At 42.1% G+C, this 27,016-nt stretch overlaps 1 protein-coding gene across 1 annotated transcript in view; it reads left to right on the top strand.

The window, feature by feature from the left end:
- Positions 1-6,526: 6,526 nt before the first annotated feature.
- Positions 6,527-27,016, top strand: part of gabra5 (gamma-aminobutyric acid type A receptor subunit alpha5) — a 30,163-nt gene continuing 9,673 nt past the window's right edge. Inside the window, exons 1-5 of the mRNA XM_076277589.1 lie at positions 6,527-6,609; positions 6,843-6,970; positions 7,852-7,919; positions 8,588-8,808; positions 14,277-14,359. Coding sequence (XP_076133704.1) covers positions 6,527-6,609; positions 6,843-6,970; positions 7,852-7,919; positions 8,588-8,808; positions 14,277-14,359 — 583 coding nt within the window. The remainder of the gene's footprint in view (positions 6,610-6,842; positions 6,971-7,851; positions 7,920-8,587; positions 8,809-14,276; positions 14,360-27,016) is intronic.

Genomic DNA, 27,016 nt, shown 5'->3' with positions numbered 1-27,016 from the left:
TCCTTATTATATTCTTTTAAGGAATTGAGTGACTAAAACGGAGGTTGTTAGGGTTTTCCGGCATAAACCAACGGGTTGTTACAGGTTATTCCATCCGTAGTCCTTTGCTAAGAAGTCGTTGGAGACTCCTGTGACGGCTGGTTACAAGGAAATATTCTGCTGCAATCCGCGTTTTCTCTCACTCCTGGGGAAGCAGACTGTTATTTGGAGGCGCATTTGGTAAAGACCATGCATTTTGTTAAAGACATGACCAGCGGTAGCACTAGAAGAGTCAGAGGTTGATTCTAAGCCAGATATCCATCCTTAGATTTTGACGTCCGCTGCTCTACAATCCCCACACCCTCCGCCAACTGTCTTACGTTCAAGCTTTGTTTTGGTCTTGATTCAGCACATAAGACACGGGTTGCTGTGGTAGTAGACGCGTAATACGCACGGTTTGGAATGACCATCTTCTGTTTTCAAATATTCATGTTGTCACAGGCGTTGCATCACTTTGACTAGATTGTGATCATGAGAGTTATTTTGAAAACCGGCAGTCGTCTGACAGAAAGTGCAGTGACAAATGCGTTGCGATGACGTTGTGAAGAGTTACTATTGGAATGGCAATCGTAGCGTTAAGTGTACTATAAGCATTGCACTCACGTGATGCCCAGACAGCAAGATAAAGTAGAAGTTTGTTTTGTTGATTGATTTGTTGCTGTGCAAACAATGGCTTCTAGTAGGTAGCCTGTGCATAATGGTGTTTGTGAGAGTGTGTTTAACAAATTGAAATTTATTTGAAATTATTTCATTCACTACACATTATATGGTAGCCTATACATACACTATGGAGAGATATTTTTGATTTGGTTAATGTGTTTCAGACCAATTCAAAACTCTTTATGCCGTTATCTTTTCAGTCTCTTTCATTCTCTCCTTCACTCTTTGTCTCTCTTTCTTTCTTTTTCCCTCCAAGAAGGTTGAGATCTGTCTGCATGAAATAGCTCATCTTTGGCCGCTCATTACTACACACACACACTGTACACACCAACACACTCAACATTTTACCCACTTTCACACACACACACACACACACACACACACATACACACACACATACACACACACACACACACACACACAGGGATGGATTACTGCACGGGCCTACCGGGCCCAGGCCCAGGGGCCCAAGGGGTCAGGGGGGCCTGAAGCCCAAGCCATTGCATGGAATCATTGCCTCAATATCAACACATCAGGATGTAGGCTATGAATCTGATTGAATTCAAGTACAGTATTGGTCATCCCCAAAATGCACCAGAATACAGAAACATCACATCAAACAAATTAAAAAATGTCTGGGGGGGGGGGGGACGACCCCCCACATATATGCAACAATTAGTGGGGGGCCTTAATACATCTGGGCCCAGGGGCCCGAAAGTTCATAATTCGTCCATGCACACACACACACACACACAGCCACCCAACCAAACCACAAGCACACACACACACACACACACACATACAGAGCATCTAATAACGTTAAACAGATCCTAATGGCACACAGGGAGAAAAATACCTCTCCCCTAATGATGCCTTTCTTGATGAAACCAATCTGAAGTATTACATGTCCTCACCTCCTCTCTCCATCAATGGATATTAAGTCCTTTTAAGTAGGCCTCCAGACAATCTTATAATCCATAATCAGATTCTCTAAGCGCATGGACAGGCGGATGGAGATTAAGCATTGTTGAAATGGCTGATCCCAAACTTAACACAGAGCTAATCAAACAATCTTGTTAAGTTGATCTATTTTGATTTGAATGAACCTCTCTGGGAGGGTGGGAGTGCGGTGGGACTGACAGAGGTTGGTTGTGTGGGGAGTGGGGTCATGGTTTGGGAGAATGGCCACCTTAAGCCCTCTTCCTCCATTAGTTTCCTAGATGGCGTTAGGATGCCTACGCGTGGTTTCTCGCCCTAATGGCTTTACCACCAGACTCCGGATAGATTGTGCCGCGGGTCGGGTTCCCAACACAGCAATAGAGAGTCATTTCAGAGATGTGAGCAGGTGCAATTGAATGCAGACGTTGCAGAGAGCATTCTCTCTCTCCCTCCTCACAGGAGTAAAAGCTTTCTGGAAATGTCATTACACAGACAACTTCTTTTGTTATTGCAGAGGGAATATCCATTTCAACAGCAAATCTCTGCCCACAAATTCCAGGTGAGACCATTACTTCTGAATGAAAGATTCTCAGTGATTGTACTACAGTATACATTGTAGTGAACTCCATTTTAGAAATAGCACTTGTCTTTATGCAAGTCTTACTTTCAGGCTATTGAAATATTGAAATATATGTGTCAGACGGGTCAAAAATAAAATAAAATAATTTATTTGAGTATATTGTTCAAAAGTGGTGTTAAAAATAGTGGAAATAGAATTGGCTACTGCCAACAAATATTGTTACGGTGCCTTAAAGGTGTGTATGTGATTATGATCACATACACTTTTTGTCAAATTCAGTAAATTGTTCCTCAAGGTCTTCCAGCTGTCTGTTTGGTGTTTGAACCCTCATACACAGTTCTGGCTTTCTGAATGAGAAACAAACATATGGGCTCAGTTCAAGCCATTCAACCAGTTCCAACCAACCAACACATGTGCTACAGGTGCATGGAAAGATAAGTGTGTCATTTGATTGGCTGTTGATTTCAAATAAAATATCTTTCACAAACCTGAAAACAAATCTCACCTTTAATGAGAAACTGAGCGTGTGTGAACAGCTTGGGATATTCTCTAAGTAGTCCTTACTCACACACACCTACACACTGTCATGGAACCCTAGTTGCAAAGATTAACCATCTGTAGACACTCTCCTGTGTGTAGGCTGACAGAAGTATATCTTGCCACGGACTCCACTGACGAGCTAAAATTGCCAAGAGAGTTCCTCTTCTTTTTCTCTCTCCAAATTAATCATTAAGGGAAAAAAAACACTAAACCATGAGTCTCTCGGCAAGGCCATATCTTGCACATGTGCTTTATGTATTTAATAGTTGGTGATGTTAATGGTTTATGATGGTCTTACTTTTTGCTCGTAGATTTTTGGGATAGCTATACAGCTTTTTTTTTTTACTCAGTTCTCATTATTTTCTCATTATAGTCTCACATGTTTTTAATATCTCTCGAGAGGATTTCTGAAGAGTGCTATCGGTGCTCATTTCTCCTACCTGGGGGGTAACGTATACGTTCAACATGACAGATATAAAATGAAGACCTGGCCAAGCCATCTGATGTTGAAAAGATTTCACCTTTCATTTATATCAGGTTTTAATGACTGCAGTTATTTCCCCAGTTTAGATGGAGACAGATAAAAATTGAGGTGGAGCTGAGGGACTGGTGTATGGTACAAATTGTGTTTAGCTGAAGTTGGTTAGGATGGTCCAATGCATTTTAGATTGAAAACAAAAACCGTAGAGAGAACCTCTCATCTTGCACACTGAGAAAAACAGGATGATGCCATAACACATGCAGTGAATTGTATTGGTGACACATATTGCTGATGAAAACAGCAGACACACCAAGATGGACATCAGCTCCTTACCTTGTGTCATAGATTGCAAAGAGCTTTTTGTTCCCATCAACTGCATTCCTGAAAAACAAAGAAAAAGGAGATTAAAAATCACAGAGATGACAAATTGCCATATAGTTCAACTTTATACACTTAATCAACTTGAGATGTAGATATTTCAAATAACTAACCAAACTGTGACATATACACACTATGTATTAAGGGTTTATAAGGGCTTTATAAACATGTAACCTACAAATAGCAGCGATCCCTGTAATGCTTGCTTTAGCCTCAATAGCCAGTGAATGCCTAATGAACACCTATTTATTAGCTACAGAGGCTTAAATAGACATACTAAGAGTAAGACCTAGTGAAGTTATTTGTTGTCTACTTACAAACATGGAAATACATGACTGTACTGTTTGGTTGATTTTGTGATAAATACAAATGCATCATTGAACCGAATTTACAGGACACAGGTGCTTCAGCTTTGAACCATGGAAGGCACATCTGTTTCCTTCCTAACTCTCCAGAGTGGAGGCCAATAAAGTCAATAAGCATGCGGCAGAGCCTCTACAAAAGCTACCCAGACCACACTTTAAGTGCAATGGAAAAATAAACTCAAATGATCTACTCCGCAAAACTAGAAAAACAGCACAGGGACACATTTCAAAGATGTGGTGCCGATTTTTAATCAACAATAGCATACTGCACGCCTTTGGTCATTGGGTCCTGGGTAAAATTTAGATCAATGTCTCTGTTGTGGCTCACTTCAAAATAGTTTGGATTTCCAGGGATTGTTTTCTTTCTTTATCGAAATCCACCGATCTTTTATTAATCCTCTGATAGTTTGCGGGTCCAGGGAACAGAGCTAGTACACTTACGAATTATCTCTGCTATTGCTCAGCCTTTCCGGGTAGGCTACATCAAAAAGCAATCATGAATGAATGTAGTGTGTTTGCCAATCTCGCGAACTCATTTTAAATAGCTCCCTAAGACGAAATAAAAAAGTTTTTCAATAAACACATCATGTATAAAACGCATAAAGTCTGCGAGACGGTGTTGAGAACACGAGTTCGTATTTCACTCTCTCATCATTGCACACATAATGCTACCAGAAAAAAATGGGTCTACAGTTCCCTCTTATGGCAGCCCTCATAACTACGCATCCCGGTGGTTCCCTTTACAGAGCACGCAGACAATCAGCGCTGTTGGCCCTTTCCCATAGAGATAATACTTTTAAACTTCATATCAGTCAAATGTTACGCAAGAGGGCTAGACTAGGCTACTTGATTTCCTGGTCGGGTGTTGGAGTAAGGATATACTCTGCTTCAAAAAACATTATTTGAAACAGAGAAGCCCTTGTTCTGGAGGAGCTGAGGCTTTATAAGTGACGCACAGTTGTCCTTTGAATGTCGGAAGTTCGTTGATTCGCTCTATACCAAAAACATCAAGCCAAAAGGCTCACGAGGCAGTTAGTTTATTATTACAGTGTCATTAAACCATGGACAGCAAAACACCGGTGTTCAAACCAGTCAGGGCTGATGACATTTCGTAACTGAATGGAGCGAAAGATAGCCAAGTAAGCAAAAATGTTGAGAAATTCGTGTGGCTATCCAAAATTGTGTCGTGCCTAAGCGCGCAGGGCAGTGCATTTTATTTCAAGAGTAGCCACATCTTGCGGTTTGCCCACCTTTCGTCTTATTTCGTAGGCGTGCGATTATGGTGCGATACTGGAGAGATGTCCCTATACTTTGGGGCCAAATATTCAGCATTACATTCAAAATGACAGTTCGGCGGTAAGAATAGAAACGGACAGTGGAGAACAGAAAGTGGAGTCGTGTTGTGGTGCAGAACACCGTTGCGATGTTGAACAGTGTGCAATAGTCAGAGAATAGTGTAGCATATAAAGGAAAAGTGTCGGTCTGATGAAAAGGGCGGGCAATTTTTTAGGCTCGCGCGTAAGTGATATGGATCTAATGGAATCAGGAGGTTCACGATTTTAGGTGGTTACACTGTAATTTACACTGATATCTAACGAGATGGTGAGGTTTTCTGGAATGCGAAGTCCAGCGCTCGGTGTTTGCCTGCGGTGACTGCTCAGTCATTCACTCGTAAAAAGAGGACAGAACAATGCGAGGGTTATACAGTCAGTTCTTGAGCGAGGCAGGATATTTCTAAAGAAGAAACAATGCGTTGCTTCGCTGTTGCACAGTGAATATTGCGGGGTTTGATCATCACTTTCAGGGGAATTTTGCACGGACACATCACTCATCCAACGCACTATTCAGGTATTTTTTTTATTATGTTTCTTTGAAATTAGATATCTAATGCATGGTGCAAAACGATGTACTCTAGTCCGCTCCAGGGCTCGGTGTACAAAGCCCTTTCTGAGAGGAAAGCTTTTCGCCTGAGGTTCCTGAAACGGGTAGCCTGTACCCTATTGTAACCATAAACAGCATTTCAGCGAAACAGTTGGCTCTCACTCTCAGCGTTTTGGGTTTGCCCATTGCTTTGATCAACAAATTTGCCCAATGCCACGAATGTCTTGGACAAGAACCACGTTTCTTCTCCAGTGTGAATGTCTGGATAAGTAGATATTAACTATAAGAGTGCCTAAGATTTGATAGATGCTCTTGGAATTCTGTACTTTTTTGGAGATTATTCCTTCAGCACCATATGTAAAAGTGTATACGTTTAGGAGGCTTTCATTGTATGAATACTGTTATTAGAAACGGCAATATAATTATTATGATTATTATTATTATTATTGTTGTTGTTTTTGATATTATCCCCACAAGCTCTGTTAATCACTGCCTGTCTACTGTGGCGTTCATATTCAAATTTGAGACCGCGGCCAAGCCCTACATTTTCTACTGATTCATATCTGATTATGAAAGTGAGATACTGAGCTCAAAGTCGGTTACACAGCTGCGGGACATTGCTTAAGGCTCTCAGACTCGGTGCAATCTTCATTTATCACAGGAATGGGCAATGGAATACGTTGCAGCTCCAACATGAGAAGTCTATGGATCGGTGTCGTGCTTGGGTGTCTCCTATGTCGTTTGAGGTAAGCCTCAGAGTTGGGATCAGTGGGCATATTGTTTAGCCCTTCACTTGCAATGGCCTTTTGTCAAATATAAGAATAGAAATCAGTAAAGGTAAAACATATCAAAGGCACCATTTGTGTTTAGATTTGTGTTTAGATTGTTACAAACGTTTTAAGATTGTTACATAACGTTTTAAGTGAATGTCAACAATGTTTCTATCTCATTTTATTCTCACATCAATGTCTCCTCTCAGTTTTTCTCAGACAGCAACAACAGCAACACCCAAGGAGGCAGAGCTGAATGATAACATTACTATATTCACCCGAATATTAGATGGGTTACTGGATGGCTACGACAACAGACTCCGTCCTGGGCTGGGAGGTACAACCCACATCATCACAAGCATGCATTTGTCCTAAAAGCCTACTTCTGCAGCTTAGCCTATTTCTTGGACCAGTCCATTTAGACACCACAGGTTATCTCAGATGTTAATTTAGCAAAATTGTCATGTTTCTTTATGTCTTAAATGTATAGCACTAATGCCAGTGTTGTATTGGAAATGGAACTGGAATTTTGCAGGCTTGTGCAAAATTCCAGAATTTAATTGAAAATGCCACTTTAATTCCAATTCAATTCTTGAATTTCAATTGAGGTAGCAAACAGGAATTGTGCACAACCCTGGTATAAATGTAGCATAGAAATCTAGAGAGCTGATTCTCTGCATCTCAGCTGCAACTGATGGGCATGATGTTCAGAAATCTGTCATGTAGAGATGCGTAGCTGTTTCAAGAAAAAAAGATTGCAAGGAGGCTCAGTATTCATTTGATTTAGATGTGTTCAGTGAACAAAGATCAGAGCAAGTGTGAGATCTTCGGCGTGAATCAACAGCGCAGTTGAATTAGAGTGTTTCAGGAATCTGTTCATGGCTCTCGACCTTGAGAGTGCTACGGCTCTTTTCTGAGCGTGCAAGTGCATTGTTCTGAGCAGAAGAAGGCAGGTGGTGCGCAGGAGAAACTGTCTTGGCCTATTCACACCCAAAGAACAAGAGAGAGAATAATAGAGAGAAAGAAAAAAAGAAAGAAAGAAAGAGTGTGAGAGAGAGAGATCACTTCTCTGACTCACAGGACATAGGAAGTTTTGAGAAAAGTACTTTTTCTGAAAACTCAAAAGTGAATATTTGTTGTATTTTCCAAATGGCAAACTAGAGAATTTTTTACCTCAGCCATTTTCTATGACACCTCTTTTTATGTAAACTCCCGTAGAGATGGTGACCGAGATCAAGACAAATATTTTTGTCACAAGCTTTGGTCCAGTGTCGGACACGGAGATGGTAAGCCTTTGCCCGCCCCCTTACAGATACACACACACACACACACACACACACACACACACACACACACACACACACACACACACTCACACGCACACACACACCATGCCACAAATTTCTGTTTTTATCAAAATGTCTTACATCAGTTGTACTTCTTCTTTAAATCTATAATTTTAACTTGCTTCAGTCCTGATTGCATTTCATGCAGTAACGTAGACTGGATAATGTGACCATATAATGTAATAGCATGCTACAGATTCCCCTACGGCTGGCTTTGAGATGAGGTCTCTATCCCCATTTGAACTTCATAGAGAAGGGTCAAGATCCACTCAATGGAGCAGCACTAAATACTCATTGAAATCAGCAACAGCAGCACTAAAATAATTGCTCAAGCAGTTTCAAACTGGAGTTTCAAACTGGATGCAACCCTACTACTACTACTACTACTACTACTATTATTATTATTATTATTATTATTTTTATTATTATTATTATTATTATTATTACAGTAGTTGCACAGTAGGGAGTCAATTGTTCACTATAATTCAGTTATTCAGTCAAAATGTGTTACTTTTCAGAATACGTGCATATGCTGTGCACATTCTGGTGTACGTGCATCCAGGCATCTGGTGTTCTTGGTGATCTAATGATGTTGTTTTCCTGTGCAGGAGTACACTATTGATGTGTTTTTCCGCCAAAGCTGGAAGGATGAGCGTTTGCGTTTCAAAGGACCAATGGACATTCTGCCTCTCAACAACCTGCTGGCTAGCAACATCTGGACACCCGACACTTTCTTCCTGAATGGCAAGAAGTCTGTTGCCCACAACATGACCACCCCCAACAAGCTGCTACGCTTAAAAGAGGATGGCACCTTGCTCTACACCATGAGGTGAGTGATCTTCAACAATTTCAATAAAAGAATGCCTTTCAACAACATGCAATTCTGAAATTCCATGTTACTGTATATTAGATGGACCAAGAGGTTTAAAGTGAAAAGGTTAAAGAGATTTATTTTTTTGCGAATTTGCTTCCAAGACCTGCATTCCGAACATCAAGACCAGCACAGGCTTCCTAATTTTTGTAATTTTGCATGTTGTATGGTACAAAGAGGTCATATATTCTGTTTGAGTTCCATCACATAGTGAATAGCATGGGTGGGTTCATCTGGAATTTATCTTCCCCTCATATGATCAACAAAATGAATTTGATGGTGTTACATAACTACCTAGCTACAGAACTATAGCTTAAATTTTCCTAAAACATGGCATACTGTTTAAGAGGCCCTGCAAATGCGCCTCACACATGATAAAGCACTTTTTTAGCTTTTGATAAACATGTAGGTTTACTACTGGATCATGTAAGCCCATTCTGAAGTCTATTATCGCTGTGCTACATTATGAGGTCAGCACAAGCGCATCACCATTCTGCTTGGCTGAGTCGTTCACTCCGAACTACACCGCAAGCTGCACACGAGCCAAGAAGACATCAATGGGCATTCATGTTTCTTCATGAGATCTGCCTATATATCTCCTCTGCTTTCCCTCTGTGCTGTCACCCCCACACACACACACACACACATACACACACACACACAATCTGCAACAGACTGAAGCAAGTCTGGCTTTCATCTTTGCATACAGTGCGGCTGATAACAGGCTTCATATAGAATAAAGAATCACAGAAAGCACGGTGGGGTTAGCGGCTGTAACGAGTGTAGCTCAGCGGAGAGTAGAGGACCAGCGCAGCATGAAGGCGGCCTCCTCCTGGGCTCCAGTAAGGGGCCCGCTCCCCCCAGCCGTGCCCAGCCGCTGGGCCTAGAGGAGGGGGGCCCGCTCTGCCTCTCCTCCCTGCCGTACATATGGGTCACGGGGACTTGAAAGTGGGGAATCCTGGCTCTGACCCAGTCTCCGGGAAGACAGACTACTAAAAGGACATGTCCTATCACATAGAGAGCCAGCATGTTTTTTTTTTCTTTTTTTGGCTTCCTGCTCTCTTTTCTCTTTTTTTCTCTCTCTATCTCCCTCTCTCTTGTTTGCACTCTCCCCTTCTTCATCTCTCTCTCTCTCGCTCTCTCTTTTTTCTCTCCATGGACTGTTTGCTCCATTAACCTCACTAGTGCAGAGCAAGACACACACACACACACACACTTACAGAGACACACAGCAAGTCTTCCCCGGTTTCCTGCGTACTTTCCTTCAGGCTCACTAACTGTACTGCCTATGGCCCCCTGTGCACTGCAGTTTTAAGGTCAAGCTTCACAGAAGCCATAGCAAAGCATGTAATTAAAGTACCTGTAGTTTTCTATTGACACTCCGGCAATACACAACTCAGATAGTATTTTGTTGATGATTGTTCCGTTTTGATCATGTAGAAAAAGTGATACATTTGTCTTCCTTAATAAGGGGATTAGCGATTCTAAACCAACACAAATACACAAACCATTTCAAGTGGATTAGTGACTTAACTCCCCTTGGCCCCTATGCTTAACACCACAGGTCAATAATCTTATTATACGTTTTTTTCCCTAATAGGCAAGGTTAGGGCAGAGAGCATCTAGTGCTACTGTGCTGACCAATGGTGTTTTAACCTATGATGGTCAGCCCCAGGCACTGAGTCATTAGCAGGTCAAGCATAACTTATGGAAGCGGAGTAAGAGCAACGTTACAGCAATATCATTAGCATTGAGAAGTGGAAGGATGCTCAATGGAGCCCGAGTCCTGAAGTCACAGTTATGCATTAGTCAAGTGGGATCTTGTGAGTGGACATGCTGTGTAGAGGATTGATCATGTGCAAACTTGCTACAATATCAGTTTATTAGCCAAGCAATGGGGAAAGTATGTTTTCATAGCTTGCACACATTTTTGTGCATATTAATGTTCCGTGGCCATACATAAAATCAATTACTTTGCAGAATCATTTGTTTTTTGTTTTTCGTGGAAAGATGAATACTGTGTTTGTAGGCTATGTCAGTAGAAAGAGTGCTGTAAGACGTATTGTGCTTGTGCGACTACCCATTGAAGAAGACCACTGGTCTCTGAACATAGAACTGAAGAACTCCCACACTCACTTGTTTGACTTGTAGCATTAACTTGAACATAAACAACATTTCTGTCCGCAGACCTAGATATCTTGATAAAGGTCTGCGGACCAAAACGTTTATAATCGAATTAATACTGCAAGAGAAACAGTCAGTGTGCGGAATATTTTCAGTTCAGTGCTACTTCATAGTGCACCATCAGATCTAGTTCTGGGAAGTAGATCTTGCATGAAATATTTATTCAGAATAAGAGCAAATGTTTCCGGGGCGGACCTGTTGGATAAGTGGAATCGATTTTTGATAAAACGCTCTGCAGCGAGCGAGGCTTTGGTAACGTCGTATTTCCTAACATAACAGGGTCATTAAAGCTTGTTTTCCTACAGACCTCTAATGCTCTGTGGCCAGTGGGAAAGAGATTAGCCAGAAACTGTATATGTGCAGCACTCTCTGTTAAACAGAGAGAGAGGAAGAGAGAGAGAGGGGGGGAGGGAGTGAGAGAGGGAGAGAGAGCACAGCACCTCTATGCCACAAAACCAGGACATAATGGTTTCAACTCCCACGCTCCAAACCTGGAGCAGTATCAAAGCGCTCCGCAGGAGCTTCAAAGGAGGTTATAAATTCATATAAAAGAATAGACAGAATTAACGAGGCCAAGTATTATTATCTGTGAGTGTGCACACATTATATGAAATGATATGTGTGGGCAGACCTATGGCTGCCTATGGGGAATTCCAGACAATATATTTTACCAAGGGTTATATCCACACATGCTGTACCTACACATTGTCTACTTCGTAGAGAAAATAAGGCCAAATGTAACATAGAAAATGACAGAAAGTAACTGCTGTGTTCAAAGGTAGGTAAACAGGAGGTAATAGTAATTCTAAAGTTGCACACACGTTTAATGTAAAGCCAGGATTTTTTGGCAACATGTACCTCATCAGCTGTACAAGCAAGGTACTTTTAAGGGAATATTCACAGAATGTTCAGCATGTCATGCAAGGATGACCACGTAGTCCAAAGAGGCTTTATACAGCAGATTCTATATAGCATATTTGAATGAATGTATTACTTAACTCAATATCTGAGCATGTAAACATGCACAGTACAGTGATATGGACGCACTGTTATCAGGGCAGACATTTGGTGCAGTCAGTCAGGCATGAAACTAGTTGCATAATCCCTCTTTTCAAACTATGAACAAACTTATCCTTGAGATGCTGAAATCCCAGCGCTCTCTTTATCACAGTGTAGAATGTTCCCTATTCAACACAGCGCAGAGGTGTGATCGCCAGCCGACAAATACACACAGCATGCAGCCTGCAGTCACGAAGCAGAGACAGGAACTCGGTTCTTTGTGTGTGTGTGTATATGTATGAGAGAGAGTGTGTGTATGTGTCTGTGTCCATATGTGTGTGTGACTGTGTGTGTGTGTGTGTGTGTGAGTGATGCGCGGCAGAGTCAAACTCTCATCAGCCTCTGCTAATTGAAGCCATTCACACACAACTTCCTGTGTGGGCGCCAGACGATGATATCACTTCCACCAAAAAGGCCCTTTGTGAGCAGGCCTACAGTAAGCCGCGGCCGTACCTCTGAAAGGGATAAAGTTCATGCTCTTCCTCACAAAGGCCTTAGTAATGACATACTCCCTCACTAGGTATTGATCTTGAAATGTACATCGATTTCAAGGCAGACTCACATCCCAGACCATGTAAACATTGATTGTGCAATCTGCAGAGGCAAATGACAATTAAGAGGGGTTTCTTCAGAGAATAAATTAAGAAAGATAAGTTTAAGGGAACCTATAACCGTTGGCTGGAAGAGAGTCAAATTCTTGCAGAGACGAATGCAAGAAATGTGCACAGTGGACACACAATAATCACTGTCTCATAGCACAAAAGGGATAATCTTGACTGGGTTCTTTCCTATACCCGTTAAACCACAATTAGTTTGCACGACGACAGTGGTAATTATTGCTTCAGCTCATTCTCTAAGCCCAGTGACATCTTGGGGAGGGAAAATGGCGCTATTCTATTTTAGATCTGCAGTCACTTCTGCTCCATTTGATGGGAGTATCTCTTACAGGCTGCTCAGAAAAAGAATATGTTTTGCTGTAACCTACATCTGTCAGAGCTGGCACCCCCAGCCCCTGGCTCTCAATCACATGCCCTGTTTATCAGTGCCACTGGAATGGTGGCCTCTTGGGCCCTTAAGGCTGCAGTAACATCTTAGTCCCCTAGAGGGAGACATAAAACAGCAAATGTTCTCTGCTCCAAGCAGAGACCAGTCAAAACTTACAGCCTCACACACTAACAGTTTAACAAATAGTTCCGGGCGCTCCTTAACTAGTGTACTAGTTTGGCTGATGGCATGGTTTCCATCACATTATGGTTATCATTATTGTATTTAACAGATGCTTTTGTCCAAAGTGACTTACAGAATAACACCATAAGGTCACAAGCATTGCACAGCAATTTAGTCATTACCACTTCCTCAACCCTTCCATTTTATATATATTAAATTACGTTCATAGTGTTTATTCAGCTTGTCATTTACAGTACAAAGCAGGGTTGCAGGTTTGGAATATTTCAATGTGATTAGTGATAGAGCTTATTATTTACTCATTAATTTCTCACATTTTAATTGTCAAATAGATCCCATCCCTAGGGTATTGTTGGTGTGTGTTGAATGGTTGGGTTTATAAGGTTTGCCAAGATTTGTGCAGTAATTTCCCAATCAAACCAAGCCAACCAATCCAAACCAAGAGTCTGCATGTATGTAATGTTTATGTGTTTACTCTGGCATCAGCAGCCCTTGATGTGAAATGTTTCCGTGTGGATAGGTGTATACAAATGTGCCTGTGTGGGAGTCTCTGTGGGTGTTTTGTATTTGGGTCTGTTTTGTATGTGTGGGTCCTGGCGTGGGTGTATAATCCAATTTCGACGGGGAAGGGTGCCTCTTTGCTGCATTTCCTCTCCGTGCCACACGGGGACGATATTGCTCCACAAATCACTGCTCACTGCTGCCTGACATGGCTGAAAGCCCAGCACTGTTTAATTTACATGGATGGGTTCCCTTGCTCTCTGAGGAGGGATTAATCTGTTTATATGATGAGGATGACTGTTGATGTTGATGTTTATGGTAACGAAGAACATTGTATTTGTGTTTATTTCAAAGCTGTGTCCAAATCTGAATTTGTCGTCAGTCAATATGGCTATACTGATGTGGCAGTAGGCCTATATGATGATGATGATGATGATGACCATAACGCAGTATGTTGACAGTATGTTGCACATAATTGTCAATGTTGATTCCTGCAGGTTGACCATAGCAGCTGAGTGCCCCATGCAGCTGGAGGATTTTCCTATGGATGCCCATGCCTGTCCACTCAAGTTTGGAAGCTGTGAGTCTCTGTCGGTCACATCTGTAAAGTAGTCACTGACTCATGTCAGTGTGTTTACAAAATACTTCACAGTGACAACTCAGCAACAACAAAGCCCATTGTTCTGCCTGTGAGTCAGGTTTTTGTTCCCCTTCCAAAATAGATGGTACCTATATAGACAAACAAGCATTAGCACTAGTTTCAACACTAACTCTAATAGTCTCGATGGTGCTGAAATGTCTGCCCGTCGGCGCATATCATTTGGAATTGATGCGTTGTCCCTGGTAACCATGCAAAGGGAGGGGATATCAGGGCAGACGAGGTGATGCTCCGACAGGAACAGCAACAAATGCTCATGGATTATGTTATACTGTATGATCACTCTCAGTTAACCGGTAACCACACACTTAACCCATTTATATATATTTTGAAGGGTACAGTACAGTGTGCTGAAAAAGTTAATCACTGACTTGGAGTCTCCAATAGCAGACTACAATCAGTATTCCATTTGGGCCTCGTCAGGTCTGGGATCTGCTCTTTGAAGGAGAGCTTTCTAATGTGTGCAGGGGACGCATGATCAGTGTTTTACCTTCTATTATGAAAAACTTACAAAATCATAGTTATTGGATTAGGAAGACATATTCTGTGCTTTTGGTCTAGGTTCCTAATAGATTCTAGGGGCCCAGATGAATAGTGCAGTGGGGAAATATGCTCCCTCTGATGTCCCTCTGTACAGGTTACACTGAGGGCAGACACGTTTGGACTGATAAGCCGCACATAATTATATCATCACTCAAAATGACAGACAGTGACGGAGGATAAGAGAAGAAGAGAGGATGAGAGAGGAGGACTGTTGAAGAGAAAGAGAGAGAGAGAAAAGATAGAAAGAGAATGGGAGACCTTCATTTAACATGTTTGTGTATATTTTCAGGGATACAATAAAAGTGTGAACACAAGAGAGAAAAAGAGTTCTCCTAGTTTCCACCCCTCTGCTCAACACTCTCACATACTTCTGAATATTTTGCATTAAAATATCTGAAGTTGTCTGAGTGGAGATGTACTCATAGCCTCAGGTATTACCCATATCTTTCAGCACCACTACAGTTTCTCTGCAGACCAGTTCAGTTGTGTGGTTGTCTCATACACCCATCTGGCTCCCGACACCCTCACTGGGTGCCTCCCCGCCTGGGTCGCAAAAGGAGGTTAAGGCCGACATCCAAGCGTGCGGACGGCTGGCCGGCGCACTCCGTAGGGCCTATCACGAGGCCTCCTGGCGCAGATCAGGATTAAGATTAGCACCTGCAAGACGTGTTCCGGCACACCGAAGAGGCGAGGGGCGTTATTCAGGGATAGGATTACGAGCGGACATTTCTGCCCCTTACACTCTGACCCTGCTTCCTTCACCACACGTGTCGTGTCAGAGGATGAGGCACACAGAACGAGAGCAGAGCTTTGCGTCTGGAGTGCTATTCTATTCTGAGATTTGGCTACTCTTTTCAGGCCAAGTCTGCTCAGGAGATTACCTTAAAGACTTGACTGTAGGGATCCTGGGGTGGAGGGGGGTGGGGTAGATGTTGGTGAAGGGAAAGCCCTGTGTGGGGTTCCCTGGCTGTCTGAGCTACAATCTCAGCAGGACTGTCCAGCACACAGTGTCAGAGGCTAACTGTCCAGCAAGCACAGGCCAACATTAACCTGGGGCAGCCACACTCAAGCCAGATAGGTTTATGTCTGGAGTGTTTAATCTTTTCCCCAGATTGAGCTGCAGTCTGACTTATAATCTAAAGAATATCTGTTCAAACTAATTAAGGTTTTCAGACCTGTTATAGTTTCACAATGTTATATGCAGTATGGTTTCATTAAACTGACATCTTAGACAATATAAGTGGTGAAGGAGCTTGGATTGTTTATTCTTGATAGTGAGTCCAGTCATATTAACCCAGGCAGATGTAGATAGATTGAAGATTAGGAAGCTAACCTTTCATGACCATATGCAAAAGGCTAGTGCTATAGAGTGGTATATCAACAAGCCATAGTTTCCATTATAGATTCAGTCTTGATCTTGACAGATGTGGGGCGATGCTTCTTTTTCATCACTGAACTGAAAATCCCTCCTGGGCTGAGCAAAGGTATCCTCAAGAATGTCAGCAGTGGCTTAATGTTAGCAGGTCTGTTCCTTGACACCAGCTGACCTGACTGAGCTCAACAAATTAAGTGTTACAGGTTGAACAGGCACATGTATATATCTGCCGTGCCCAGCAAAATCACTTCCACACACAACAACAATGTGCCACAAAAGAAAACAATGATTCTGAAAGTGGTCCAGGGCTCTACTGTTTGCTCTGATCAATTTGTTGCCAGTGAATCCATTAGATGAAGGCAATATTGCCTTGTGAGGCTTGGCAGCACAGAGGACATTTTCATACTTCAAAGACTGTATCTTTAGCTGAAGGAGTCACATTTAAATTCTGTTTCTTTTTTTCCGACGGCCAACAGTATTGGTAGGCATAGCTCACTGTAACAAGCCCTTAATGCAGGCTTTGTTCATTTATCCAAAACTATAATAACCATTGTCTGCCACAAGCTTAAGTAAGCCTTTTCTTTGCTTGGTGAAACATTCTTAGAGATTTCATCCAAGAAACAAAGACTTGAGTTGTGAATTGGATTATCAGTGCGTACAAAATGTCAGTACTCACTTGAGTGCACTGACATTGTTTGCACGCACATTTAAAGATATTTACTGTCCCAAATCATGGTCACTTTCTATGCAAACCATGCCAGCCATCCAGAAAGATAGCGGGAGTCTTCTTGTAGAAGAAAGAGCAAAGTAACCACGTCAGCCGTACAGAAAGAAAGAGAGAATAACAAGGGAGCCTTCTGGTAGAAGACAGAGCATTTGTACAAATAATGTAATCATTAGTGTCAAACACACAAATCGGACAAAACTTAGTGACAAAAATCTGAATCTTTGCCATTTTCGCTTTCAGTTCACCAAAGCACAATGGCATGCAAAGCCTCAAAATTAGCCCCCCAAAAGACTCTCAATTAAGAGGGTGTGGGTGAGCATGGGTGGAGGAAAGAGCCCTCGGTTGTGAGAGCCAAATCCATGTTGCCATTGTATGTAGATTTGGTGATTTTTGTCGACACATTATCCCTGAGACTCAGTCTGTCATTACATGCACAATGGGAGTGGAGCCAAGCCAATGACAAAGAGAGAATAAAATCATATGATAGCAGCTACCTTTGTATACACACTCTCTCTCCCTCTCTCTCTCACACACTCTTCATCCCTCTTTTTCTCTCTATCCCCCTCTTTTAATGGCTCTTTATCTTTCTTCCTCTCCATTCGCCCACCTTCTACGTTGTACTGTACAGCCCTTCCTCTCCCACTGCCTTTGTCTCTTTCTCCCAATCTCACTCCCACTCTCTATCCCTCTTTCCCTCTCTCTTTTACTCTCTATCCCTCTCTCTCTCTCTTTTCCGACAGGAGTTCTCATTATCCTTTTTACCTGACCTCTCTCCCTCACACTACCACTCTCTACTGGAGCCACCTGCTCTCCCTCGCTGTCCCCATCCATTCTTTTCTTTCACCTGTTCACTCCGCTCGCTGCTGAATACCTCTCCACAGTCGGGGCCTCCTGCTTCGATTCCTCAGCCCCACCGCTGTCTCGCCTCGCGGACCCCCAGCTGCTAGCGTCTACCCAGGAGGTACTGCTACAGAATGAGTAAAAATGCCACGTCCTGTCTGCAGCATTCATCCACAGTAATAGAGCCTTTCACAGGTTTGGGCTGCACAGAGGACACAATGGGAAGCTCACGGTGAGGCACCAGACACATGTCTAGGCTTCAGCACGGATGGTGGTAAACCAGTATGCCATTTAAGGCTACGTTTATACGGTGACGATGAAAAGAGAAGACGCAGAAGTGGCGTCTCGTCTTCATTTTTTTTATTCGCGTTTAGATGAGCATTCTCAGGGGGAAATCTTTGTTTATAGTTCTAGACCTTTCAAGAGAGTTCCATTATCAGCATCATAGTTGGCCCCACAAGACTTCCTTTTTAACATTCCATATGTTATCTTAACCCTTAAAGGAGTATCGTCACACCGGTGTGACGGGAATGTTGAGAAATGAACGTTCTAAAGAATATCTGGGTTCATTGAATTCAACATAGAATTTTAGAACCTTCAATTGTTGCAGAACTTAGAATGTTCAAAAATCTACACCTTTAACCCTTAAAGGAGTACCGTCACACCGGTGTGACGGGAATGTTGGGAAATTAACATTCTAAAGAATATCTGGGTTCATTGAATTCAACATAGAATTTTAGAACCTTCAATTGTTGCGGAACTTAGAATGTTCAAAAACCTACACCTTTAACCCTTAAAGGTGTAGGTTTTTGAACATTCTAAGTTCCGCAACAATTGAAGGTTCTAAAATTCTATGTTGAATTCAATGAACCCAGATATTCTTTAGAACGTTCATTTCTCAACATTAAGGGTTAAGGGTTAATGCAGAGGAAGTAGATTGGGGCCCAAATAGAACGTTCAAGCATTGTTTTTGTTTTTATTGTTGAAAGGGTCCATATGAAGACGCAAGATTATGTGATATTCGATTGGATATGCATTCCAGACTGCTGGGTGGTGGTGTGATAGAACCCCGGTACGTCACGCGCGGACATTCTAATTTGACAGTTTAGCCAGAGAGGTAATCAAGGATCTTTGGTTTAGCCATTTAGACAGAGACGCAACCCGGGTCGTCTTCAAAACTCTACACTCTGGAAGGAGTCTTCAGATCGTTTTCAAGCCCTGATGGCGGGGTCGCCGTGTAAACGAAAGGCACTTATGATAAAATATTTTGTCGTCTTCCTTCGCAATCGTTCTCGTATAAACGGCCCCTAAGGCTATGTTTAGACGGAAACGATCTGAAGAGAAAGCGCAAAAGTGGCGTTGCGTTCTCACTTTTTATTCCTTGTTTAGACGAGCGTTTTTTAGGGGAAATCTGCTTGCATGCGGTGACGCAAAATTGTATGAAATTCGATGTATTCCAGGCGGCCAGGTGGTAGTGTGAAGCACTGCCACACAACACCACCAAGTCTGCGTGCCTGCGTATAACCTTCCTTGTTGTTATTTCCTGTACTGGCGCATGCCTGTGACGAGCCACCGTGAGCAGATCGGAGCAGACTTTTGCGTTTTTACCCTTCAGATGGGAACACGACGGTGGAGCATTTTGAAGATTTGAAGTGAAGATTTCCACTCTGGAGGGTTTCACTTTTTTTTCGCCCCAAAAACGGCATCGCCGTCTAAACGAAAGGCATATCTGATACAATATTTTGTCATTTTCACCCGCGAGTGTTGTCGTGTAAACAGGGCCTTAGTGTACTTACTCAATTTAGTCTAACTTCTGCTTCCCTAGTCATCCTAATGTATTTTTGTCTAATGCTTGTCTAGTTCTGTCATCACAGTTTCTTCATTGTCATTGCAAAAGCGGTTGAGTAAAGGGATATCATCATTGTGCTCTGTGACCAGTGGCAATTTCTCAATACTGTGCAACACAATGTATAGAGTATCTGCATGCTAAACTTGGTGAAGACTGATTGTATAATACTAGTGCTTTATACTAATAGTTTTTTGGTCAATGTATTGCTCTGCAGACACCATAACAGCCTCCATTCATTCACAATCACTAATCCTAGTCATAAACAAAGTACTCTGGTTAAGTCTAATGATGATGGGAAGTTATAGTGATTTCCCCGAAAACTCCATGTCCCTGAAAACCTGTTTTGAAATATATTCAAATAATAAGCATTATTATGATGACACAATTCCTAAACATCATGAAAGTGAAACAGCCCTGGGGTTTGCCTTTAGATCTAATTTAATTAGACACTTTTTGTTACTCATATACCAGGGGGGGTCATGAGATTGTCTCTCCGTCTACAGGCACTCTGTATACAGTAGATTTAAACACTTTGCAGTGCGGGCTTGTTGTTATATGGGTCACATCTCACAGTTAGCCTGCACCCATATCCAGCAATCATTTCCATGAACACAAATGGCCTTAGGGTCAGGTTTAGGGTTTTTTTCCCTCCACCCTTCATGTCATAGTAGATATCCCTCCAAGATTATATAGGCTTTAGATTATGATGATGCAACCGTAGTGAAATCTCGTCCGAGTCTCACGTTTGTAGCCATATCTCCTACCCTCAAGGAACGCATGATGTGGCGTATAAGCTCGTGGCGAGGAGATCTCCACTCACAGATTGTGTGAGAGATATCTTTTCCACTTTTCTTGAAAACATGAATTCATCTAGTAAGCATGTATAGTAGAGGCGCTGTGATTACTGTTGAGAAGTCAGTCAAATCTTTCCTCTATCAGATCCGCAAAACAGACAAGAATGCTGTAGACTGATGAAATTGTCACCTTGGTGGATTCATCTGATCATCCCGACCCAGGCTGTTCACAAATTGATAAATAAACATTTACCTTCACCCAATGACATGTTTAGTAATGGAGCAGCAGTGTGAAAGAACTGTTGCCAAATGCCATGGGAACGGTAGGCCCATGGAAGGCAGCATAGAGGAGGTACTCATAAGTGACATCAACTCCCCCCTAAGCCAAAAGCCAGATTAAAGGGAAACTTGGCAGGATTTCCCCCTCTGCTGGAGAAATTGTGCATTATTTCAAACTGTGGAAAAAGGTAACGATAAAGCACATGGATTTGTTTACATGCTAGCAAAACGGTTAGCATAAGTTCGGCAGACAGTGTGGCTGTTACAAGGTAAGAAACACGGTTCCGGGACGGTAGTCTCAATAGACCTCTCCAGAATAAGTCCCGCCTCCTAACTTCCGTATCCATCCAACCTTCGGTCGTCAAATGTCTATGGGAAATAACATGGCGTTTTGAAAGATCGTACCTGTCAAACTCTGTAGGTGACAAAGTAGAAAAAGCTTGTGGGCAGATTGGCCTACACACTTCTGCCATCTATTGTCAATCAAAAAATCCAGTGGAAACTAGATGGCAGAAGTGTGTAGGCCAATCTTCCCACCATTTTTTTCTACTTCGCTACCTACAGATGTTTTACCGGTATGATATTTCGAAACGCAACGTTATTTCCCATAGACAATCGACGCCCGGAAGTTGGATGGATACGGAAGTTACGGAGGCGGGACTTATTCTGGAGAGGTCTATGTTGCAAGGTTGGTTTTCCGCCTGGGGACGCTAGGGGCAGCGGGAAAAGTCACCATTTTCACCGGAACAGGTCATTTAACCATCCAAATGATTTCTAAACGGGTTTATTATGTTGAAATAGTTGCCAAGTTCTCCTTTAACATGTGTTCAACATGATGTATTCAACATTTGCTGGTCAATTCCTTTTCAAACCTGACAATACATTTTACATTTCATATCAGTAAGTAGTCACATACATATACCATCCTAAATGCAGTTATTAGCATTCATGTCATATTCTTGCACCTGTGTCTATGGGCTATGGTCATGTCATGTGTATGGCTGTGGCTATGATCCTGGTGGTCTGTCTATGTTTGGCTGGCTTGCTGTACTTAGCTCATAATTTAGACTCTTGAGAGGGAATGTACTGAGGTGACCTGTGGAGCGGATAAGAAGCAGGTTCATCTGCTGTAAACCTTTTGGCATAGACTCTGTGTATGAGCCTTGTAATTTATGTGTGTCTCTACTTGTGTTTACAACTCTTATTTTAACAGTCTGATACTTTGACATTCAGCACCCATGTTGAACATGTAAACAATCATGTAAACAATCATTACAGTAATGCTGCCTTTAAAGGTAGGGTAAGCGATGCTGGATGATGGCGTGTTTGTTTATGTTTATGTTTCTTAGCAGACGCTTTTGCCCAAAGCAACTTACATTATATTTGAACCAAAGACCAAGCAAAATACACCAGAGAAGTAGCTCACTCCTGCCTTCGGTGCTGTCTGAGAAACTCCACACAGTGTTTTGTTATTGACTGGGGGAAACAGGCTGCCCCAACTTTGTTTCCAGTTCACAGTGCCAGGGCTGAGTAAGAACACTTTTACAGCATACTCAGAGAATGGAGAACAAGCGGATTGTCAGGAGATATTTGCTGAATGTTACAAAAAGTGTTACATGTTAGAAATCCCTTAGCATCACTTAGCATCACCCTACCTTTAAACATTCTTGGTATGTTCCAACACATTATATAGTATATGATAACCATTAATTTTCATCCATATCTGGGTAATCTCCCACTATTTTCACTCCTCTTCTGCCTTATGGATTCCCCCTTTCCCTTGTCCTTCCCATCCTTCTCTCTGCGGTCTTTCCCAAAAGCCGAAGTCTTCACCTCCTCCGTGAGATTAGAGGTAGAGGTGATGTTGGCAGAGGTGAAGTGAATCCAACCTTACCTCACACTTCCTGGCTTACCGCCTTGTTTTAAATGTCAACTGGCACATACTCAAAGCAATCCTATTACCCCCACACACACACACACCTACACCTTTAGCCAAAGACCCCATTGAGCCACCAAGCTGTCTACTGTCTCACTCTTTGTCTTCCTCATCTTCCTTATCCTCATCCTCTCCCTCTCACTCTTTCTTCTCTTGCTTCTTCTTCTTACTCTGTCTTCCCCCCTTTTCTCAGCAGTCTCTGGCAATAAATCAAAGTCGTCACTCTCCGCCTCACCACTGCAAATGAAAAATAGCGGGTTATTTTTAGGCCCCAGTGCCACCCGCCACTCCTACCGTAATTCCACTGACATGAAGTGATTGAGAGGCCTCCTCTGGCTGTGCCCATGATTGGGAGAGAGCCGGCTAATACATATTTAGAGAGCATGTGCTTGAGTATATGATCTCGCTGGTCGAGAGCATCTGCACCGCTGCGCGTCGTGTTGCCATAGCGGCTTTGATGCTGATTATGCTCTTCTCTGGTTCTCCTCATCCGTGGGCTTATCAGGAAATGAATACCCCAGATGTGGGGTCTCTTATCTCTCCCCTGCGCTTGGGGAGTCCGGTTTTGGTTTTCCCAATCCCTCTCCAAATTTTGTTTAGAATATCAACCAAGCTGAACTTTTGAGAGATAAAACATTAATGCAGCATGGCTGTGTAATATGAAAAGCACCTGAAGAAATAGCTTTCCCCTAACTACTGCAGACTTGGCAGAAATGTACTTATTGCATTGATATTCTGGTGCACAAGCTTGCAACAAGTACACCAGCAGGGCACTACTTCAATAATTAAGTGTGCTTGCTGAAGCAGCACACTTATTGTTATCCGTCACACAAGCACACATTCAAGCACTACAAACTGAACTGAGATCACAACCTCACAGTCTTCAGTCTGTCCCAACTCATCTATTCTGTTCCCACTCAAATGCGTGGGGTTATACAGAATGTCTCGACAGCCATTAAAAGTCCAGATGAGTTTACTCACTGTTCTACAGTTGGAGGGCCCTCAGCAGTTAATGGTAGCCTGGGTGCCATTCCGAACTTAGCAATGAACTTCTCGCCCACAACTGAGGTCGGGAAGTTTGGTCTGGCATTGCTTCATTGTGGTGGAAGTATGCTCGCCCTATATCAGGCGGACCAATCAAATCAGGCTTTACGATGATGGACAGGTGAGCAACAGCGCCTGGTCTATCACGTCATTTGAGCACGCTTAAATTAGGCTTATGTTTGAAACAAAAACGGTGTGGCTTGAAGGATACATGGCTTTTAAGACCCCATATTGAAAATTCATATTATTTAATGAGGTTGTATCACTGAAAACGATTATTTCTGAAAACTTTGGCCAAAAAGTTGAGATGTGGGAAAACTCGTGGTTTCACTTTCATCAAGGGAAAACAGCGCTGTTGCATTGCGACATGTTCCCTCGTTCGTTTGAAATCTCTGATTGACCACCTGTTCGAGGGATTTGCGACAGCCTTTCCCAGCTGTTTAACATGTTTAACATATCACTGTTCAACAGAATTATTTTTAAAAACGGAGGGGATATAGGAGAAGAAGGATGGTTTGTGTGTTTTCTTCCTACACCTCACGGTAAGCTATTTTGTTGCTCTAATTGGTTAGGTCTATCCAATTGAGTGCAGAGGTATTCCCTCCCTGTATCAGTTGAAACACGCCCCATAATTACGTCCCAATGGAGCAGTATCAGACTCATATTCTGACTAGAATTGAGTATGACTACATCAGGCTAAGTTAATGGTTCAGTAAATGTTACCTATATCTATGCGTGTGTGTGTGTGTGTGTGTCTGTGTGTGTGTGTGTGTGTGTGTGTGTGTGTGTGTGTGTGTGTGTTTGTATTTGTAAATTAAGGCTGCAACAATTCATCAATCAATCAACTCTAAAATAGTTGCCAACTAACTAACTAGTTGATTAAGTGTATCATTGGATGCATTACAATAGCTAGTTCATTAGACATATGGAGTAGTTGGACTCACTTAGTTGTAATGAAATTCAAATCCTAATCCTAATCTAAAAATGGCCAAGAATAACATCAGCATAATTTGCTGTCTATCTAGAAGAATTTCACACTGCTCTGGTAGCACTGCAATTGCACAGAGTTGACCAGGGTGAGCATCTGCTATACAGGTATTTGAAAAAGGAACCATATTGAGTCTGCAGAAGGAGACTAGGCTAATGTAAATTATAATTCAAATAAAGTGCAATTAGCAATGCAGTGAGCTGTGATTGTCTGTTTGACATTCTAAAATACTGGAATATCCACCAACTTAAACGTATGTGTATCCATGAATGAATGTGAGTTTGTGTCTGCTAGTATGTAAATATTCATGTTTGTGTATGCAATTCAGTGTGTGTGTGTGTGTGTGTGTGTGTGTGTGTGTGTGTGTGTGTGTGTGTAAAAGGAAGAAACGGGGCGCTAGTCTGATACTTGAAGTAGGTTTAAGAAAAGGTTGGAAAAGTGGTGGGTAGTGTGTGAGAATGTGCATCTGTGTATGTAGTGCATGTTTAAATGTGACCTGTGTGTGTGTGTGTGGTTTAGTGTAGTGCAGTGTGTTGTGAGTGGTACAGAGTGCTTGGGCGGGTCTAATCCAGCTGTCTGGATGGCTGGAGTCAATCTTAATTGCAGCGGAGACATCCGCCATTTGAGTGGCGGGATTAATGAATGGCTCAGAGATTGGATGGCGTGATGGAGTGGAGTGGAGGGATGGAGGGAGGGAGGGAGGGAGAGAAGGAGGGGGAGGGAAAGATGTGCAGGCAGGGAGAGGTAGGAGGTTCAACAGCACTTACAAACCAGCTGACCCTGAAAAAGCTATCTGCTACAGTAAATACGTTCAGTCCATATTTGCTCTATCCAAATCAGCTTGCTTCCTGGAGTAATTTTTGGTTATAGCGTGTGCAGTACATCAAAACTCATATAAAGCATAGACATGATATTATATGCTTTAGCTCCTGGACTATATATCAGGAGCTAAAGCATAGTAGTACAGAGTATACATCATGGACTTAGGTATTGTATTGTAGATACATCATGACTGAAATAAAGCATATATTGTTGTGTGTACCCCAAAACAGAAAAAGTTGGGACATTGTGTAAAATGCAAATAAAAACAGAATGTCATAATATACAAGTCTCGTAAACCCATATTTAGCAGCAAAAAGGACATAGACAACATATCAAATGTTGAAAATGAAAATTTGGACAATTTCATGGAAAGTATATGTTAATTTTGTATTTGATGCCAGCAACATGTTTCAAAAAAAGTTGGGAAGGGAGCATACCACTGTGCTGCTTCACCTCTTCATTTAACACAATTCTGTAAATGTTTAGGAACTGAGGAGACCATTTGCTACAGTTTTGATACTGAAATGTTGTCCCATTACTCCCCGATATAGGATTTCAGTCGCTCAACAGTATGGAGTTTTCTTAATCATGCTTTTCATTCCATTATGCACCTAATTTGACAAATCTGGACTGCAGCCATCTTAGCACCTGGACTCTTCCTCTATGGATAAATACTATTTAAATATGTGCAGAATTCATTTTGGCATTGTTTTCCTGAAATATTCAAGGTCGTCCCTGAAAAAGACATTGCCTGGATGGCAGTAAATGTTGCTCAAAACCTGTATACATCATTCAGAATTGATTGTGCTTTGCCAAATGTGCAAGATGCCCATGCTGTAGGCATTAATGCTCCTCCACACCGTCATAGATGTTGGGTTTCAAACTGAGCACTAAAACAAGTTGGATACTTGGATAGGCCCTCTCCTCTTTAGCCCAGATGAGTCCATGATTTCCAAAAAGAATGGCAAACTTTGATTGGTCTAACCACAGGACTTTTTTCTACGTTACTTGTCCATTTTAAACAAGCTCAGGCCCAGATAAGAGGGTGGTATTTTCTGTATCATGTCTCAATACAATTTTAGCTGTTACATTTTGGCTACAGTTTTTGAATTGAGTATCAAACTGGGCACATAGACAAATGGTTATTAGAGGTTTTCCTGAGCCGATACAATGACAGGTCTGGAGACAGGTCTGGTGTTGATGCAATGCCATCTGAGGTCCAAAAGACCACGGCCATCCAATTTATTTTTCAGCTATTTCCCCTGTTTGCAAATATTTCTCTGGATTCTCTGAATGTTTTAATAATATTATGTCCTGTAGATGATGAACTCCCTAAATATGTCACAATTTCATGTTAAGAAGCATTAAAATGACATTGTTTC

The sequence above is a fragment of the Alosa pseudoharengus genome, unplaced genomic scaffold (genome assembly GCF_046254945.1).
Source record: "Alosa pseudoharengus isolate Yale_2024_CS ecotype anadromous, Long Island Sound unplaced genomic scaffold, YU_APseudo_1.1 YU_APseudo_1.1_scf_11, whole genome shotgun sequence".
Classification (NCBI taxonomy): Eukaryota; Metazoa; Chordata; class Actinopteri; order Clupeiformes; family Clupeidae; genus Alosa; species Alosa pseudoharengus.
The sequence above is the reverse complement of the archived record's forward strand: the minus strand, read 5'-3'. Positions and strand labels throughout refer to the sequence as shown.